This window comes from Ursus americanus, chromosome 8 (genome assembly GCF_024610735.1).
Source record: "Ursus americanus isolate L20-20 chromosome 8, mUrsAme1.1.p, whole genome shotgun sequence".
Lineage (NCBI taxonomy): Eukaryota > Metazoa > Chordata > Mammalia > Carnivora > Ursidae > Ursus > Ursus americanus.
The window spans coordinates 42,042,707-42,062,839 of NC_142134.1; the positions used below are offsets into that span (position 1 = coordinate 42,042,707).

At 44.3% G+C, this 20,133-nt stretch overlaps 1 protein-coding gene across 5 annotated transcripts in view; it reads right to left on the minus strand.

The window, feature by feature from the left end:
- Positions 1-4,618: 4,618 nt before the first annotated feature.
- KIT (KIT proto-oncogene, receptor tyrosine kinase) overlaps positions 4,619-20,133 on the minus strand; it is an 81,454-nt gene continuing 65,939 nt past the window's right edge. For 3 of the 5 annotated variants that reach the window (XM_045815888.2, XM_045815887.2, XM_087864133.1), the window contains 13 exons: positions 19,802-19,995; positions 18,538-18,644; positions 18,317-18,443; positions 17,926-18,030; positions 17,729-17,839; positions 16,364-16,514; positions 14,384-14,475; positions 13,793-13,920; positions 12,598-12,720; positions 8,798-8,909; positions 8,584-8,683; positions 8,113-8,218; positions 4,619-6,977 (listed from right to left, as the gene is read on the minus strand). In XM_045815888.2, the coding sequence (XP_045671844.1) occupies positions 6,849-6,977; positions 8,113-8,218; positions 8,584-8,683; positions 8,798-8,909; positions 12,598-12,720; positions 13,793-13,920; positions 14,384-14,475; positions 16,364-16,514; positions 17,729-17,839; positions 17,926-18,030; positions 18,317-18,443; positions 18,538-18,644; positions 19,802-19,995 (1,585 nt within the window). In that variant the 3' untranslated portion in view covers positions 4,619-6,848. The remainder of the gene's footprint in view (positions 6,978-8,112; positions 8,219-8,583; positions 8,684-8,797; positions 8,910-12,597; positions 12,721-13,792; positions 13,921-14,383; positions 14,476-16,363; positions 16,515-17,728; positions 17,840-17,925; positions 18,031-18,316; positions 18,444-18,537; positions 18,645-19,801; positions 19,996-20,133) is intronic. The other 2 variants (XM_045815889.2, XM_045815890.2) reach the window with 1 other exon arrangement.

The window sequence follows — 20,133 nt, forward strand, 5'->3', positions numbered from 1 at the left end:
GAATCAACAGTGAAGGAGACATATGGGTATCAGCTTGTTAATTTACAACCAACAATAACAACTGTTTGAAACAAAGGCAGAGTGGTATTTTCACTCCCCACTCTCACTGAACCGAAATTCTTGATTTGACCTCTCTTTAATGCTCTTCTCTGCACTTCAGACCCCACCCCCTCTGCAAACCCAACATTTTGTTTTTCTCATGAGGCTCAAATGAACAAGACTATTCTTTGAAACATAAAGGGAAAAATGTTCCTGGAGGATATGGGGAAGTTCGCATGCTACATATGGGAGTGGACCGATCATGAACCTGTGAAATCAATAGATAATTCTGGAACCCCACATTACTTTTTACTTCAACCATCATTCTCACCAACATTTAGAAGAGTTGGTAATGAGTAGCAAAGTGCTTGATTTGATTTCTTTATCTTTTCTTACATCTTTGAAGGTGAATGAAATGGTTAAAGATCCGCCAAAGCCCAGAAGAGGATAAGAAAGGGCTTGCCTGTATACCAACTAGATTGGTGACATTACTGTTTAAAATCCTGGGATTCAGGGGTGAAACAGACTAGTGCTTGCCTCTCAGCTCCACTCTCTTAAACATGAAGTTTATGGCAAGACAGTGAGCTTCTGAGAGGCAAAGTTTTCTTTACCTTTTTTAAAAAAAAGATTTACTTATTTATTTGAGAGAGAGAGAGCAGGAGCGGGAGGAGGAGGGACAGAGGGAGAAGCAGAGAGGCAGACTCCCCGCTGAGCAGAGAGCCTGATGTGGGGCTTGATCCCAGGACCCCAGGAGCATGACCCGAGCCAAAGCAGAAGCTTCACGAACTGAGCCACACAGGCATCCCAGCCTTTTCATCTTCAAATGGAGATAAATAATAGCTACCTCCTAGTGGTAATGTGAGGCTTCAATAAAGAAATATGTGTAAAACAGCCGATATAGATCCAGGTCCATGGTAGACATTCAGTCATTATCATCATCATTATCACCGTCATCATCATCACTGATAATTCTCCAAACAAGGTAACCTATCAATTATCACTGTTGGTTATATGACCAGAACACCTAGGAGGATCCCAGACACAGGTAGTAAAGACTCGATGGGTGTGTGCTGCTGTGAGAGGGTCCGATGTGTGGGGTCATCTTACAAGGCAAGAATAATTGGAAATTCATTGAAATTATCTTAGTATCTATTAACTACACACAGATCTGAGAGAAATGGGGGGATGATGGCAATGTTCTAAAACTGCATCATAGGGTTGGATGGACAACTCTATAAATTTAATAAAATCACTGAATTATACACTTACAATGAGTGGGTTTTATGATATGTTAATTATACCTCAATAAAAATGCTAAAGAAATTCTCCATGGACGGGAGCTGAAGGGGTATCAGAGAACAGGAAGAACAGAAACCACCTTGCATGCAGGGCAAGGTGAGGCTTTGGAGAGAAGGAAGTACCAGCTGGTCAGCGTTTGAGTGAAGTCATAATGGTAACTAACCCCCAGTACCACAGAATGTGACCTTATTGGAAATTGAGTCATTGCAGATGCAATTAGTTAAGATGAGGGAGTAGGATGGATGGGCCCTTAAATCCAACATGACTGCTGTCCTTATACAAAGAGGAATGTGGACGCAAACATTCACACAGAGGGAACACCCCGTTGAAGAAGGCAGAGGTCTGCAAGCCAAGGAATGCCTAAGATGGCCAGCAAATCCCCAGAAGTTAGGAGAGGGGCATGGGACAGATTCTCTCACGGCACTCCGAAGGAACTGACCCTGCCAACACCTTGTTCTCGGACAACTAGCCTCCAGAACTGTGTAAAATACCTCTCTGTCGTTTACACCCCACAGCACGTAGCACTTCCTTGCAGCAGCCCCGGAAGACCAATACTTCCTTCACAAAACTCTCTCGGATGCTGACCAGCTGGTCCTTCCTGCTGCAGCCCAGCTGATCCCAAGACCCCTCCTGGGAGGTGTTTCCCCATGCAGGTGCTGCCCCCACCGACCCTCTCCCGAGATCAAGCCTGGATGGGGGAGGTCCCCCATCTGTAGTTTCTGTACTTCCGGCCCAGGGACTTGCTGGCAGCTTCAGTACCTTTCCCCATCCCAACTAAGGAAAGAGAACTTCTGCCACTTTCCCTTCCTCCGCACCCTTCCCCATCCCCCCAAGTCCCCTTTGGTCCGTTTCTCATCTCCTCATTCCCACAAAGCAGCTGTGCACGCCTCGACAAGCCTGCCCCAAAGAACCTTCCTTGTTCCCCTTTCCCCTTCCCCCCAAAGCCTCACCGCCCGCGAGTATAGAATGGTATCCGCCTTGTCAGGTCCCACTCTGGGTAAAAGTTGTGTTTTCTGCGATTTCCTGTCTTTCCGGGACCCATGTCTTCCCAGATGGCTCTCCCTTACTCCATGCTGATGGGATGTTTAATTATTCATTCAGAAGTATTAATTAATCACTCATGAAGCACTGTGCCAGGAGCTTCAGGAGTGTCTGAGACAGAGACCACCTGTGTCTCAAGAAAGCCGAAACGTGGGGATCGTCTAAGGGCAACAGGTCGGTCTCTCCTTAGGCTAACTCCAGTAGACCTGCATGGGCTTCCTGGAGAAGACTGGGACTTCTAAGGCATCATCTTGGCCCCATGAGAAAGTGTGATAGGTGAGTGATGTCGCACGGACACGGAGCGGGGGATGCCAGCGTGGGCAGACCCAGGATATTTGCCACCACCCAAGTACAGACTCTGACCCGGATCCAAATTCAGGCTCCATGTTTCCTAAGTGAATTTAGGCAAATCTTAACCTCTCACAACCTCTTGAGCAATTTAACCTCTGAGTGTTTGGATAAATATTTTAACAAGTAAATGATAACCGATAAAACTAGCAATCCTAGCACTTACAGGTAATTTTATGTTACCTGATCTTAAGACAGGATGGAGTGGGGGTGGGGAGGGAGAAGTAGTACGGGTACAGAAAGCCACGGGAACCGAAAGGCAACTTCCAATTGAGGTCATTTCCCTGGTCTTGAAAGGTGGGAGCTGATTGGAAGGGACCAGACAATGTGAAGCCTGAAGGGTGCAGAGAGACAGAATAGGGGATATTCATGCGTCTATGGTAATGGAAGAGAAGCCAGGAAGGGGGGCTTGATAGGTAGCCCTGAATTCCTGGCAAAAAAGTTGGGCTTTTAATAAAATACTGAAATCTCCATAGCAAACTCAAGTTTCACAGCAAACTAGTGTGATACTGTTTGCATTTAGGAGAGACAACTAGAAGCAAATTTTGACGGTAGAGTTCCACATGGGATACCAACTGGGTCATGCTGGAACGGGAGCATCTTCTTTGCTCCTAGTAAGCCTAACTAGCCATGAAAAAGCTACCATTTGTGAGCACTATTTATGTATTAGGCATATGAATGTGGTCTTGACAGCTTCATGTTAGTACATCGAGACAGATTATGCTATTACGGACACTAAGATTTCAAGGGCCAATGTGCCCAGTATCACACAGCAGTAGGTGGTCGAAACAAGGCTGGAACCAAGATCTGAACCCAGTTTGAGCCAGGACACCAGGGACCTGATGCTACTTTGTGATTAAAAGCTGGGCCAGTGAGGGAACTAACTACAGGCTAATAATACAGAGCCCGTTGACTTCTTTTAACAAGATTTCACACACATGAAAAAGTCTCAGTGACACTGAAAACCTTCAGAAAGAAAGGACTTCTTTGTTTTGTGGTCCATTAGCATTCATTCCTGTCTGTAATACAATAATGGAAAATGCTTGGCCGAAATGTGGGTGTTTTTCACTCACTCTTGCCCGGCCACACGATTCCCTCCTGATTGCAAAGGATTCCTCTTCCTTATATAAGGTCACACCTTTCACCCCTCTTCCCTTTCCTTTCTGGAGATACTTTTTCGGCAGGTACAGATGCCACGTCAATAAAGAAAATCAAAACTGATGGTGTTTTATGCACCTAACTCATTGGTACGGGATTCCGTGGTTCAGGGTTGCTGTTTGTCTCAAGCGGGGAGGTCTTTCAGGCCCTGTGCAGGTTCCGCTGGTCTGGATGGTACTTTCTCATCACAAAGTGAGAATAAACGGTTGAAGGGGAGAGCATGAACATCTCATGATGGGCTACACTCTCTTCAAAATCCAAGCCAACAAGAACACAAACAACTTTCCCGGGAGTCCTCATGTCAACCCTGTGGATTACTTTACAGTTTATTTTTAGACAATCTCTTTTACGAGGAAACGTGCCAGTTATATTAGACTGAGCCACATGAAATTGCTATTTAGCTATCACTTTGCCTGCAAAAACGGTCATTTCACCCAAATCAACCTAATAATAATCATAGCAATATGTAGTATTCTCAAAATGTTTCCTATTTCTTTTCCAGTTTAAATGGAGACCTTGGGTTGTAAAAATAAAATGAGAAAATAGACCACATACTGAATTCTTAATAAACATCTGTTGAATCTTCAAGTATATAAATCCTAGTGATCTGATGGTCTTGCTTCTATCCTAGGCGTACCAGGAACAAACTTTCTAATGTCGTCGGAGTGAATACACTTTAACACTTTGAAGCTGAGTTTCACTAAAGCTTGAAGAAATAATAAAAAAATTCCACTTGATTTCTATATGTACATTTTTATTAGAATTCTTCAGAACTGTCAACAATTGGACAACATAACAGGAAAAAACACATGGAACACCGACATCCTTTAAACTTGCACCGCTTACATATTTACACATAAAGTTATTGTATATATAAAAAATATTTTCAAGGACTCATGGGCTTGGGAATATTCAAAAGACATTATTGCTACATTTCAATATTTACAAAAAAAGCCATAAAATAATTTCAAACATTAAGCCACTGCAAAGAAACATCCGATGTAAAAAAAAAAAAAATTATAAAAATATAAACTTTCAAGAATACCTAAGACAAAACTCTCAGCGAAGTGCCCCTGAAGTACCTAGACATCTACAATTAACAACCACTTTTCTGACTATAATCAAAGTCAAGAGAAACACAAAGGAAATTTTCCGACAAAGGATGGCAAACAGCGACGATCTCTCGTGTAACAACAAAACCCCAAAACCTGTTACCTTTGGAAAGGTGCGAGAGTATAGAACTCCAGTGCAAATGGTTACTTCCAGATAAATGACCACAGTTCTCTAAATGTAGTCTTAGGGACCCAGGAGGGGGAACCGTGAAGGCAGCATACCCGAATCTCGCGAGACAACACACACACCTTGCAGCACACACAAAGACCTCTGACAGTTGGGCAGTGAGTTTTAAAAAAAAGAAAAAAATAGAAAGAAAGGTGAACTCTCCGGGTTACAGCCAAAGGGGTAAAATTTAAATATGCTTTAGCGGGGGAGTAGCCTCAGGTCTAAGGAATGGGTACAGTATGTTGAGTATGAACAGGGCGCTGAAGTGTAAGTGGACTGCAAATAAACAGAGTTTCAGCACTCTGCTTCCTGTGTGGATGCTACGTGCGCTCTGGGGAGGCTCCTGCAGCAGCCAGGTGAAGAGAAACAAGAGGGTTCTGATGATGAAGGCCAAGCTACTCCTCGAGTACGAAGGACCCTCTTGGGCTCAAGGCAAAAATACCCCCGAAATATCTGCCTACAAGCACATGCACGCACACACGCGCGCGCGTGCACACACACACACACACACACACACTCTCTCTCTCTCTCTCTCTCTCTTATATAGGTACTGGCCCGGCGTCTAGGACACGCCTGCAGAGGCAGCTGAAACTCAATTTAATTTCTGGCTACCGAAGAATTCCAAACGAAAACAGCCCTGTTCTGCCCCTCCCGTGGGGGTCATGCAGTGAATCAGTCACTTTTCCAAATGGCATCAAATCCACTGAGCCCAATGCCATTCTGAAGCTGGCAGGCTTGTTCTGGAGACTCTGTGGAGCAAGTTCATAGGCTACGAAAGGAGATTTTTGTTAAGATTGTGCTTGGCAATTATGGTTTTTTTTTTTCCTTTAAAAACAAAAACAAAACAGAAAACACTGTTTCCTTCAAACCCGTCTGGCTCTTCATCTATTTCTACACACAGCAGACTTGAGCCAGGGTCGTATCCAGAAACCACCTCTGGTGGGCTGTCCCCCCTCGAATATATGAACAGGTACAACGTAGAGATGAGTATATACAGAAGGCGGCCGGGGAGGCTTCTCTCCAGTTCGGCGTCCTGACAGCAAACTCTATTTATAAACCCGGTCAGTAGAACAAAGGCTCACGCGCAGCAGCACGTCCTTCTTCGTGCTCGGGGAGCATTTTTCCATGGCCTATGTCTCATTCCCAGCATGAAATACCACATTTCTTAAGCCCAGATATTCACAGACTTCTGCCCTTTGTTCTAATAACATTCCATTTTCCACATCAAGAGATCAGGTTTCAGCTTCTACTCTTGCTGCATCATCATATCATGATGGATGGTTAGGAGGCCCGAAGGCGACTACTGCCATTTATTCAAATATACTACCAACCATGCTGTTCAAACAGAAACTGGAAAAGCCTTGGAAGGGACTCGGGGTGTCCAGCCCATCCCACCCTCCCTTGCTCCAAGTCTGTATTATTATTATTATTATTTTCATTCATGGGCGCTGCCTGGCTATGGGGAGTAGAAGATGCAGTTTGAACTCTTACAACGGGATGGTGGCTGGTGACCAAAGTCACAGGCCACTAAAGTGTGCATGTCAAGATGGGATTACAGCGGCATGTCCACTACTCTGGAATAGGATGCAAGCCGAAGAAGAACAAAACAACCAGTATAGAGACCGAAAGAACAGGGATCACTCCTGCTGGGGAGACCCCCCGCCCCCGGCACGCCTCCTGCCTCAGACGTCTTCGTGCACCAGCAGTGGCTGTGTGGAAGACGCGCTGCTGCCCACAGAGTTGATCCGCACGGAGTGGTCCACGGCAGGGCGCTCCTGGCGGGGGCTGCAGTTTGCCAGGTTGGAGTAAATCTGAGGAAGGCACGTCCACAGTGAATACGCCAGCCCCCACCACGAACACCGCGACAGACGGGACCATGTGCAGCTTCGCGATCCCAAGTAACTTACAAAGCCTCTTTGAAAGAGAGGAAATTTACAAGACTTTCACGGCCAAAAAACCCCCAATCATATTGACAAAAGAAAACATAAGCTTTGTTTTAGCTCTCATTTCCCTCAGGGTCTGACACATAAGACATGATGGCAAAAAAAAAAAAAAAAAAAGTGCTTTTCTGCTGAGATATATCCAGGAACAAGTACTATCTAACCTATTAAAAGGGTTTATAAACTTCTATGGCCAACTACCACCCAATGGCTGATGTCATTTGCTGGGAATTGGTGGCCCTTCCCAGGGGTCTTCCACTGAGAACTAAACACGTGGGTGGGAAATGCTGTTTAATTTGAAACATGCTCTGACACCCAGAAGTCCAAGCTTTAACCCAGAAATATCGGTGGTATCCTCTCTAGAAAGGATAGGTCCAAGCACACAACCCATCAGAAAAGCAGCTTAAAAAAATCTGAGTTAAAGTAAGGATCACTAATTCTTCCTTAAGAGAAGGAGAAGAAATAATGGGTAGGAGTTTTGAATCCCCCCCCTCCCCCGACCTCCTCAAATCACTGGCAGGGATCTCCCAACTTCAAAAAACTCTTCATTCTATATGGCTTGTGGGCATGACAGCTAGCTGCCATTTTCTGACTATGCCTGTTTGAGCAGAAGGCTTATTTCCCTGCCGTAACAAGCTGTCTCTTCTATGCTTTTATTCTAGTTCACATTACCCCAACCATCCACAGGCTGAATGGCCCAGGCACGTGAGATGGAGAATGCGCCGACCCCATGACCAGCATCTGGGGTGGGGGAGGAAACACAACAAATCCATGGAAGCTTCTGCCCGCACACTTGGCGTGCAAAGCCCTCCCCTCTTTTTCTTCCTCATCTCATGTCTTTACACTCGGAACGGGGGTCGGGCAGAAAGAACCTGTTTCCATTGTTTTCCTTGCCTACCCAAAGCCCAGTATGCTGCCTAAGCCAGGGAGAGAAGGGCTGGGTCCCAGAGCCCCCAGAGCCCCAGAAGGGAAACCTGGACCCAAGAGGGGGCCTGAGCGTACTCACATGATTGGTGCTCTCTGAAATCTGCTTCTCAATGAGCTGCACGATCTGCTTGAACGTTGGCCTTTTCAGGGGATCGGCATCCCAGCAAGTCTTCATGATGTCATACCTGCAAAGCAAGGGCCACTTCCCATCACTCCTCAACGCCCTTGGCCTGGCTTCTCACAGCATATGCCATGCGACCATCTCGAAAATCATCTCAGGGCCGTGCAACTGGGCATACTGAACGGCACGGGCATGAAATAAAACACCGTACCTCTGAAAGGCTGCGGAAACCTTCTGCCTATTTGGTGACAAGAGATGATGGAAATATGCTACAGAAAATGACCTCTGATCAGGACGTCAGAAAAAGGAACCAGGAGATGTTGATCTTTCAGACTGTACTAGTGAAACCCCCCCACACCCGGGTTTCTGTCTTTGAAAAGGAAAATAAAAGGGGAAGCACAATCTGCAGGAAAACATCTCGGCCCTTACATTTCGGCAGGTGCATGCTCAGGGCTGAGCATTCGGAACCCCTCCTTGATCATCCTGTAGAACTTAGAATCGACTGGCATCCCGGGGTAGGGGCTGCTTCCTGCGGCACGAACAGTTGGCAAATCAGTGTTAATAATAAGCAAGCAGGACGCCGGTAAGACCTTAAAGAAGACGCTCACTGTCTAACCAAGGTGCCTTTGGCAAGGCGTTTTACCTAGAGAGAACAGCTCCCACAGAAAAATCCCATAGGACCAGACATCACTTTCAAATGTGTACACACAGTTGAAAATGCTTTCAGGTGCCATCCACTTCACAGGTAGCCGAGCCTGTAACGCAAGCACAACACGTTCGGCAATGTTAATTAAGCAGCTCAAAAAAACTGGATAGAAAGTATTTCTACAGCCATGGCTCCTGCTGAGGGGTGGGGGTGAGAGGGTGACTGCCACCTCACAAAAGCCTTTTACCCTCTGACCCAGATGACTTCCCCTACCTCTCAAATAGGTGGGTCACAAGGTACTATTCAAGATGGGAACATGGAGGGGCACCTGGGTGGCTCAGGCGGTTAAGCGTCTGCCTTCAGCTCAGGTCATGATCTTGGGGTCCTGGGATCAAGCCCCACATGGGGCTCCCTGCTTGATGGAGAGTCTGCTTCTCCCTCTGCTCCCACCCCCGTTCCACTCATGCTCTCTCAATTTCTCTCTCACATAAATAAATAAAATCTTAAAAAAAAAAAAAGATGGGAACACTGAGTCAATACAGAATGGTGGTTAAGAGCACACATGTCAGAGACAGACGCTTGGGTTCTAATCTGGCTCCACCACTGGCCTTGAGTAACACAGAGATTTGTTAGTTACCACTGAATACATTTTCCCCAATAGGAGAAACGTGGCCTCTCACGATAAAAACTGCATTTCCCAGCTCCTTGCAGCTCAGCGTCGTCATGTGACTCACGTTTGGCCACTAAGAGGTAAGTATGATACAGCAGCTGTAGAACAGCCTTCTGAAAACATGGCTGGCATGTGCCCTTTGCTCTTTTCCTTCTTGTCCCTCCTCCATCCTGCCTTCTGGCTGGGATGGCTGGCTATCTAGAGGCCGTCTTGAGCCAGGAACGAGGGCGGCACCAGCGATGGGAGGAAAACGCAAGAGTAGAAGAATTTGGTCCTGGAGTTCTACACCAGCCCTCGTCTGCTGCCACCACACTTCTTTACTTTTCTTTGGGGCTTGCTGTCATATCAAACCCAAACTATCCTTTACGAATACACTGGAAATGTCACATAAGTATCTGGAATTAAGCCGCAATATGTTCTTCTGTCAAGCAAAAATAATGCTTCAAATTTCACGAGCTGTTTTGTGGGTTAAATGAGATCACGTGGGCAGAAGTCCTTAGCACAGCACTGCTGACTCACTCGTCTCTAACACTTGCCTCGCATCAGCAAGCACACAATGAACAGTAGCGGCTTATGGCGGCCATGACGATTCCAAGGTGGCGAGCGGCAGATCGGGCTTTAAATTCAGCAGCTGAACTTCACATCCTGAACCCTTTCCGCCACAATCGAGTCGAACTTGCCGTGACTATTCCTCTTACAGACATTCTGGATTCCTGGATCTTAGTCTACCATAAAAAGCTACACCAATCCTTCTCTTAATCCATTTAGGATTGAGAACTGGGTAGACGATTTTTTCCTTGTGTTAAAGCTATTTTAGCCAGCAGGAAAAAAGAAAGGAAGCGAGAGAGCAAGCGTGCTAGTACCCCTCCCAGAATTTACGCTAAAGCTCCCACAGGGGCTCTTAACCTCAGCTCCACCGCATGGGTCCTGGATTCAGGGGCCTGTCAACTTGGAAGGGGAAAAAATGGCATTCTGGTTTTCACTAACTTCTACGTGAAGGTTAGCATTTCCCTCAGTGGGAATGAAGGCAATGAAGCCCAGCAACCTTGGCAGCTTCTGTGCCTCTGTCAGCGGCAGTAACGACAGCCACCTTCCCCTCACATTTCACAGCATCACCACCGCTGGAAGTTACAGCCGCTTTTAGACCCACGGCCAGAACAGGCTGCTTATGCTGTGTAACAAAGCAGCCCAGGTACCGACGTCAAAAACTGACTCCTTAATAGGGTGAGACCTATATTCCAATTTAACCGCGTTTCTTGGTAATCCTATAGATTTTATCTTACGCATTTAAGACAACGTTTTGACAAGGGCTCCGACCGGACTTACAAGACTACGGCAGGGGCCTGGGCAGAAAAATGACTAAGAACCTGCGTGGAGTGGAAGAACTTTCTGAGAAGCTGACAAAGTGGGGGCGGTAACATGTTGTGGGAGCCTGGTGAAGAGAGATCTGTCATTGGTTAGCTCAACGAGCCTGAGTTGGAGCCCACAATCTGGAAGCCTGGTGGGCCCTAACCCATCCTTGTTCATTGCCAACTAAGGTCCCTACCCAGTAGCAGGCGATTAAGAAGCGGCGGCATAACCACTGTCATGATTATTTATATTCCCAGTCAAGACATCGATAAAGGACAGTCCCAAGCACAGGTCTGTACTGGCTGCGGTGTGGCTGCACCGTCCTAAGCACGTCGCACAGATGAACTCATTCCGTCCTCACAACTTTATGAAGCAGGTGACAGGCTCATTCCCAAGAGCAGGAAACAAAGCAAGGTTGAGAGGCGTTGGGTATTTCTTGCCAAATACCCCACCGCCACTAAATAACGGAACCAAATTCGAACTCAGCAAGACTAGGCCCAGAGCCTGCTGCCGTCCTCCTCATGCCCTTCTGTCGATATTCAAAGGCCCGGATAAGGAACCTCCTCTTTCCTCCAATAGTGTGTGCACCAGGATGGAGAGAGGACTTGGTTCTATGAACCCTCATGATGATGAAATCTAGTATTAGAAGAGATTTATTAGAAATACATGCTTTGAGGGGACTCCTGGGTGGCTCAGTTGTTTAAGTGTCTCTTTGGCTCGGGTCATGATCCCAGGGTCCTGGGATTGAGTCCCACATTGGGCTCCTTGTTCAGCGGGGAGTCTGCTTCTCCCTCTCCCTCTGCCCCTCCCCACTGCTCATGCTCTCTCTCTCAAATAAATAAATACTCTTAAAAAAAAAGGAAAGAAATATATGGTTTGGTCAGGAAGTAAAGCCAGCAACATTTCGACAAAACCAAGTTAAGTACAGCCTACCCATTGAGATGCCATGGTGGTGGAGGAGAAAATATTACATTATCATAAGGCACACAAATAGCCACCTCCAGGAACAAATCCGGACTGGGGAAATGGGACTGGGCAAAGAGACGTCGACGAATATCTACACAGGACTATATGGCTTCCCATACTAGTGGGATGCTGCTTCGGAGATCATGGGCTCTGGTTTCAGCCTTTATTGACCTGCGTCATTGCCGAATGAGTGATGTTTATTACTAAAATACATAAAATATACTAAGCTTTAGTTTCTCCAACTCTGAAAATGTGAAGACATGGCAGGGGGTTGTTCTGATGATACAGTGAGCACTGGCAAGGAAATAAAGCACTTTGAAATAAAATCACTATGTTCTCTAACCCCATTATTACTTATGAACCTATTTAATATGCTCTCTATTGATTATAAGAGCCAACATTCTACATACCTAATTCTGAACATTATCTTAGATTTTCATCTTTTTCACATAGCATGTCAATCTCCAAATAAAATGCCCCTGCTGTGACCTTCAGGCCCACATTTGTTTCACTTGAACAAAATAGAGTTCATTGCTATTCTCAGGCTATAATGAAAATTAAGGCTATTTCTGTTTCTTTCACATGCCCCATAATTACACAATTAGAATTAGGAATTCTATTATCGGAATGTTAGTTGTAGTAATGTTCAGCATACCATGCAAATTTTGCTGAAGTACACTTAATTTGACTGCTAAAATGCATGATATCTCAAAGGTAGGGTTTGCATTAGGAAACTCATAAAAGGCAATTCTTAGAAAAACTTGGAACTAAAATCCTTCGCTGGACTGTCAAGCAGAGAGTGGGTACTCACGTTTCCTTTGACCACATAATTAGAATCATTCTTGATGTCTCTGGCTAGACCAAAATCACAAATCTTTGTGATTCGACCATGAGTAAGGAGGATATTTCTAGCAGCCAAGTCTCTGTGAATACACTATTAGGAGAGTGGGAGAGAAAAGAAAACCACTTACATTTATTTTAAACTCTTCAAGAACGAAAACAATGTTCAACACTAGAATGCTGCTCCGCAACACGGATCCAGTACCTTGGCTTTGCATCGAAACGACTCGGTGCAGCAAAAATAAAGATCTAAATTATGCTTTGAATGATGTTCAAAATTTGCGTTTCACATCGTTAGGACCTTAATTACGATAATCGCTTTCCAAACCAACTCGAATAAAAATTTTTTTTTCTCCTTAGGACTGCTTTCATTCATAGGAAAATACATTATAAATAGTCCTATCATACTTTTTAAACCGAAAACTCATTTTGCATGCTTCTCTTTGAATGTCCTTTTATAGAGTTTTTAAAAAATGTCTTTGCAACTCCAATTTGATGTCTCCCAAGGACACGGGGAAGAGGCTCTTTATTTCAGCCATCCTATATCATACTCTTTCAGTTTGGTAATTGTTTGGAAATGTCACCAATGACACTTAAGGGTAGGATCTGTTACCTCCTGCTAGTCTGTTAGTCCTGTTTGCTAGGGAATTCCTCCCACCCTTCCAGAGACTGTTCCTTGCTTTGGTTCCATCATTCTCTTCCCACCATCCCTATCTTTTCCCCAAACGCTTATTATTCTCTGGTTCCTTATTCCCCTATGCTTCATGAACCCATACAATAACTGAGATCTAACCCCAATAAAACACAAGCACGTGCTTCACCAAGCACCGCAACTACGAGACACCCCTCCTTTTGCTGATGAAATCATTCTCTATTTTCTAAGAGCAGCCCCTGTATCCTGAAAGCCAAAATTTTTAAATGAATTCGCTGCATAAAAAAAATATTCATAGAAAGCTCATTTAGACAGGCTTGCACTTTAAAAGCTTATAAATGAGAATAGGAATTCCAAAGAGACAGCAGTTGGAACATGAAGAAACTAAATTTCCTCTGTTTTGGGTTACCACATTTCCAAATGACACTGTGCATTCTAACTAGGGCTCTAAAATGCTCTGTTGGGGTTGGGGTTGGGGGGAGGGGGCTCTCCTCCGAGAACCACACCCACTCACATTCTTTGAGGCGAGGAAGGCCATGCCCTTGGCCACCTGGTAAGAAAAGCTCAGCAAGTCCTCCAGGTCTAGAGCCAACTCATCATCTTCCATGATGGCGGGAGTCACATCTCTTTCTATGTATGAGCCTGTTAGGAGAAGGGCATCCTTAGCAATTAAACCTCAGAGCGCGGAAAACAGAAGACAGTGACGACAAGGATACCAAAGACTGGTATGCAGGCAAGTCACCTGCCCGGCACTGAGGAAAGGTAAGTGCCCAGGCACAAAGCTAATCACCATGATCTGAGGCTTCCGGGGACAAAGATGGTGGATAAATATAAAAATCTTCAATTTTTTGATACGTAAAATATCTATGATATATTTTGATATGCAAAATACATATCTGATACACATATATTTTCATCTACGCAGCGAGAGGCTCCTATACAGTCACAAAGGCTCTGACCCCAATACCCACTTGGAACCCTCAACTGCCACTGGGCCCTACTGGAAAGCAGAACCCGTCCACTACAGGGCATGTCAGTATATTGCACAGCGGTATGAGAAATCCTGTGTAAATGAAGTTGTTTTTATTGTTTGATAGGTACCCACCTATTCTCGCCGATCTCCTTTTGTCTGCCTTGGTTGGCACAACATAAGAAACTCCGGGTTTCATGTCCATGTATTCATTAGTACTATCATTGCTGTGAGAGATGAAATATCCATCCATCAAATCAGGACTGAATGAAACGGGAAAGGGGGGAGTACCCATGGGGCAGGCTCTGTCTCCCCATTGCCTTTTTTATATAAGAGGCTGATTCTGCTCAAAGAAAGTATTGCCAAGTGTGAATCAAGAAGATCTTGTTCGTAAGAGTTTTTAATATTCAACATTAGGGTCCAATGCCCAGGACTGAGACCGTATTTTTGTGTTCAATCATAGTTGGGGCTTAGGTTAGAAATTTCCCATCTCTTGACACCAGGGATTTAATGGGAAACAAAGAGCCAAAAACATTATCCCCCATTCCCTCAAACTCTCTAAATTAGCCCCAAGAGACAAGATGAAAGAGACCAGACAGACACAAAGAACAAGAGCTTCTGAGATGTGTGATGGGGGGAAGGCAGGGATCGTTAACATATAGCGACTGATGGAAGAAGGTTTGAAAAAACCAAGTTTAGTTCAGATAAACACCAATAATTTGGATGATTTTCTGAACCATCTGGACCTCTTGAATCTGCAACATTTGGCTGGAAAGTCTTCAAGATTTCTAGTACTTCCTGCTTCTGATTAGCATAGAAACACGATGACAACAATCTCCTTCGGAGTATGCTGGTGGTTCCAGTTCCATATGGGATCCCAAAGCACAAAGAACACCACAAAGGATTGAACAATTTGGGCCATTATTTCAGAAAGTTGAGAAACAGATATGGGGCCAAGGTTTTAGAAATAAGGCAAAGTGGCTCATTTACTCCTACAAAGAGCATATGCTCTGGAGAAACTAACAAAAGGTGGTCTGTTCTGTATTTTACAACCACATGACACGACTCAAGTCTACGGGACCAAAAAAAAGGAAAATAAAAAGGCTTCACCTGGGGTTTAAAACTTTAGCCAGGGCTTTAAGACATAACTGCCCATCCGTAATAGTTGCGGAGGTCTTCTTGAGGGCTTGGAGCTCAGTTTAAGAAACAAAGTCTTGCCATCTCAAAATGTAGGGAACAGAATGAATAAAAAGGACAGGAGAAATCCACCCCATGATTCCAAAATATAAAGTATAAGGAACTGGGCACGATGAATATGGTTTCTGTTGGGCTGGGTGAATCTAGGAAATCTTCCTCAATGGTGGATCTCAACCTTTGGCAAGAACAGGCAAGGTATGGCAGAGAAGAAGAACGCTATTCTGGTTGTAAGCCACACTAATTGTTCTTGAAGGAATCTGAAGCTCTTTATACATCATTCAAATTCAGAGCAATATTAAAGATGAAAGCTATGAAAATAAGGTACAGGATTTTAAAAAATGTGCTAGAGTCATTGTGCCTTTTTATAGCATGATGAGTTTAAAAAAAAAGGGCAAGGTATACAGAAATAAGGTGAATATTCAGAGGTAGACGGTGAGAAACCTATGTGCAGAGATATGTTCAGAGCTCTTCTGCCACTCCGTTAAAGGTTTTCAAGAAATTACCGAGACACCTTGACAGGCTTTAGCATTTTCTCTATAAGCAGCGTCTCACTGTAGAGACGTATATAGTACCAAGCCCAACAGAATAAATGAAATGACACACAAGGATAGAGCCATGATAAGAGAAACAGGTAGAGAATTCATTCCACTGAACAGAACTAATGCTTTGGAAAAAAAAAAAAAACAACTAAAGATGCATTAAAAAAAATCAATAAAAATCTAAGTTTTAACACTACTTAAATCTTTACAAACACGACTCGAACTTTCTAAACTGTTGATGACATCCAAATGATTTAATAATTCTGATCTGGCGCCTCGAAGTACCTCTGTTCATTTGTTTGAAGAATCAGCCTTGATTGCAAACCCTTCTGACCCCACGAAGCGCCCGTCAACAGCTATTTATGTAAATCAGTCTTACCAGGAAGACTCCTTTGAATGCAGAAGGTTCTTATAAAGTGCCACTTCAGCGTGATCTTCCTGCTTCGAGCAAATAAATGAATCACGTTTTCTTCGCAAAAAATTCAAAAGATCACCATAGCAACAATATTCAGTAATGACCAGGGTGGGCCCTACAGGCATGTAAGAGAAGGTTAAAAGGAGGTGAGCTATGTAAACGATCCCGCCACCCTAAACACACGCAGGGGTGATGATGACCATGGTCGTCCGGTTCACTGCTAAGACTACTCCTAGTAGGCTCAGCGAAACCCAGCATTCCGTGGAGCACAACTCCGCAAGTCAGTCCCTCGTAGCTGACCTGCTAAGTGACGCAGCGCTCGGCGCCCAGCATGACTGCCAGTGACACACACAGGAGTCATTGCTCTCCACGTTCCACTATTACAAATTTCCTGCATGAATCCTTTGAGTCCTTTCTGTCTGTAGCGGGGCTTCACGCCCCCTCATGTTATTATGCAAATGACGAAGGGCCCGAAGTGCGGCGTAACCGGATATCCGACGGCACGGAACGGCCAGCTGGACGAGCCTGGAGAGCCGGGGAGCACTGAGTGGCAGGGCATCGCCTGCCTCCTGAGCGCGACCGGTCGCCAGGGTTTTCCGTGTGGTGACTATGCCTCACGCTGTCGCTCTGAAGTTCACAGGCAACGAACGGACTTGGGCAGAAACTTTCACGAACAAGTCATGATGGGGAAGCCATGTGTATGGGGCTGTTTTAAGAAATTCTATAAGCCGTCAACTTGACCGTGAGTCTCGGCACATCTTGAGGAAGAGCTCGTGTTACCCATCTTTGTGCCGTTAGACCAAAATGTTTTCTGGAAACATCACAGACATCCTTGATGGAAGGCTCTACTTCAGAACTGCTTCGAACTGGAAATTTATTTTTTACAGAAGTGAAGTGTTTGCCTCCTTTGGTGAGTATTTGAGAACGGGTAGGCTTCAAAGTCTAACTTTAATTACGGTATGCAAATGAATAGTAACCCTTCCGTGACTGAATATGATGCAAGCAAAATATCAAGCTTGCAAGATAAAAGAAAAGCTTTCTGGATGAGAGGAGACTTCTCCAGATACTCAAGAGGTCAATGTCGACGCAACGTCCACGACAGTAACTAGAGTAAGTCCTGGGCTGTCCCACCCCATAATGATAAAATTAAAATACAAATTCTTAAGAACGACAGCTTGTCGGGGCAGGGGTGTGAAATCTGCAAGAGGTAACAACCCAGGTAAAAATCAGGCAAGAGGATATAATCAACCATTGTCAAAACTGTATTAAAATCTCCCCTCTTTTGATAATTTGAAAGATAATAAAAGTGAATTTTGGTCATGGCCTTACCTCCAACGGTGCATGCTCCAAGAAGATTCACAATATTCATGTGATTCCCGAGGTAACTCAAGACTTTGAGCTCAGACATTAGGGCTTCTCGTTCGGTTAAATGGGCACTTGCTAAAATTAGAAAAAGGTTTCATCTTAGCACAGAGCATTATCTGGCAAGCCAATGTCAAGGGCGTGCAGGGCCTGCAGAAACGTACGTTTGAGCATCTTGACGGCAACAGTCATGGCCGCATCCGACTTAATGAGGCCGTACGCAGTGGCCTCAACCACCTTCCCGAAGGCACCGGCACCCAAAGTCTTCCCTGCAGAAAGGAAGAGAAGACAGTAAGTGGTGGTGGTGGGACCAAAGGATCACCTGGGTAATTTCAAAGTCAGCAATTAAGGACTTGTTAAGGAATTAAGGACAAGACTGTCTAGAGACATTTCTCTATAATGTGCTTTACGCAACATCTATCAAAGGTGGTGAAATGTCACAGAAAATACTTATTGTCTCAGGTGGAACGGAACAAAGGAAGCTAATGGGGTTCCCTAAAGTCACTGTTACGTGTACACAAAAAGGTGACATGGAAAGCCCGTTTTCATACTGACCAAAACTCAGCCTGTTTCTGGGGAACTCCCATTTATGATCATAAGGAAGCTGTGTCGGGTCTATGTAAACGTAATTGTTTCCATTTATCTCCTCAACAACCTTCCACTGCACTTCATACATGGGTTTCTGGTTGGGGGAGAAAGGGAGAGACACATCATCTTTTAATGATTAATATTTCAATCATTACAGCCCTTAGGGTAGAGAACAAATGAATGATTACCTGCAAATATTTGTAGGTAAGAATCATCACGATAATGCACATCATACCAGCTGCGATCACAAAACCAATCAGCAAAGGTGTGAACAGGGTGTGGGGGTGGATTTGTTCTAAAATAAAAGGGGAACGTGGCATCACAACCTATTAGCACCAAACCACCTAACCCCAAACTCCCCCACCTCCCATCTCACAGCCCAAGCAGGATTCAAAGCCAAGGGCATCTCATCAGCTCCTTGCCTTGCTAATACTACTTTACTCTTGTTCAAAGGAATCTTTTGAAATAACAACTTTAACCCAGACTACTGTGGAAATGGAGATTTCTGTAGCACGAGACTAATTTTATGCTGTTTTGTCAATACAAAGCAACATATGAATGAACTTCCTACTTCCCGCCTTCGACAACTTTAAGAGGTTTCCTTTATGGGTGGCTTATATTTTCTTCGTTATGCTTTCCTGTATTTTCCAGATTTTGCATACTGAGCAAGAATTTCTTTTACAACCAAGAAAACATTTTTAAAGTGTCCTTTCCACTGCCTATCTGAGGAAGAAAATTTGTGACGAAGAACAATGTAAGATTCTTCCCCTCATTACTCAAAAACTGAAAGTATACCGCTTATTGGCACACATCTTTGCCAACTTGGGAAAACAGAAACTAAGCCCTACATATGTAGGTGCCCAGTTTCTTTGTCTTCTAACTTCATACCAATTCATCAATTTATCCACAAGGATCATTTAACTTATGTTAGGAGAGGTAGTCCCTCATGAATTAAATTTTACAGACATTAAAGAAATGGCTCACTGACATCACTTCATAAAAGGCAGTGTTAACTTTCTGATATAGCGTTCGGCAGTGTGTCAAAATACATGATTTTCGATAACTAAAATTTTAAATTTAAATTTTTAAATTGCCCTAAATCTGGTTTTTATTTGGCTATAAGGCAAATATACCTCCCTACTTTCTCTATCCTTTTTTTCAATGAAAACGACTGGAAATATATAATTCACTATATATACATACACACACGCGTGCATGCATACATACATACGTGCACACACACGTAAATATATACATATATGGTTAAAATCACTGCATACATGTTATTAACGAGCTAGTACAGAATGAAACTTAGTGAGTTTGATGACAGCATGGGACAATGTAGAAATTACCAGAATGACATGGCCACTGATGGAATGGACTTAAAATCATGATTGATATGGTAGGCAGAGCCTAAACATCCCCTTAAAATTGGATTAAAAAGAAATATACCTTTGCTGTTACCTTTAAATGCAAAGTTAAAAAAGGCAGAACTCCTGCCCACATTGTTGTAAGCCCTACACTCGACCGTGCCGTTGTGCTTGAATGCACTGTAATCAATGGAGCTCTGAACCACGAGTTTTCCAGACGGTGCTACAGATGAGTTTTGCATCTGCACGTCCATTGGCCCAACAGGAGCGGAACATCTAGGGGGAAGAAAAGAACCACCCGGATTTACTCTAAGAAAACCAATCCATCAGTCAAACACACTGGATCTGGCTCACCTCTACAACCAAGCTAGCGGGTCCTAATCAGAAATTTCCTTTTAAAAACCAAGAGTGTGA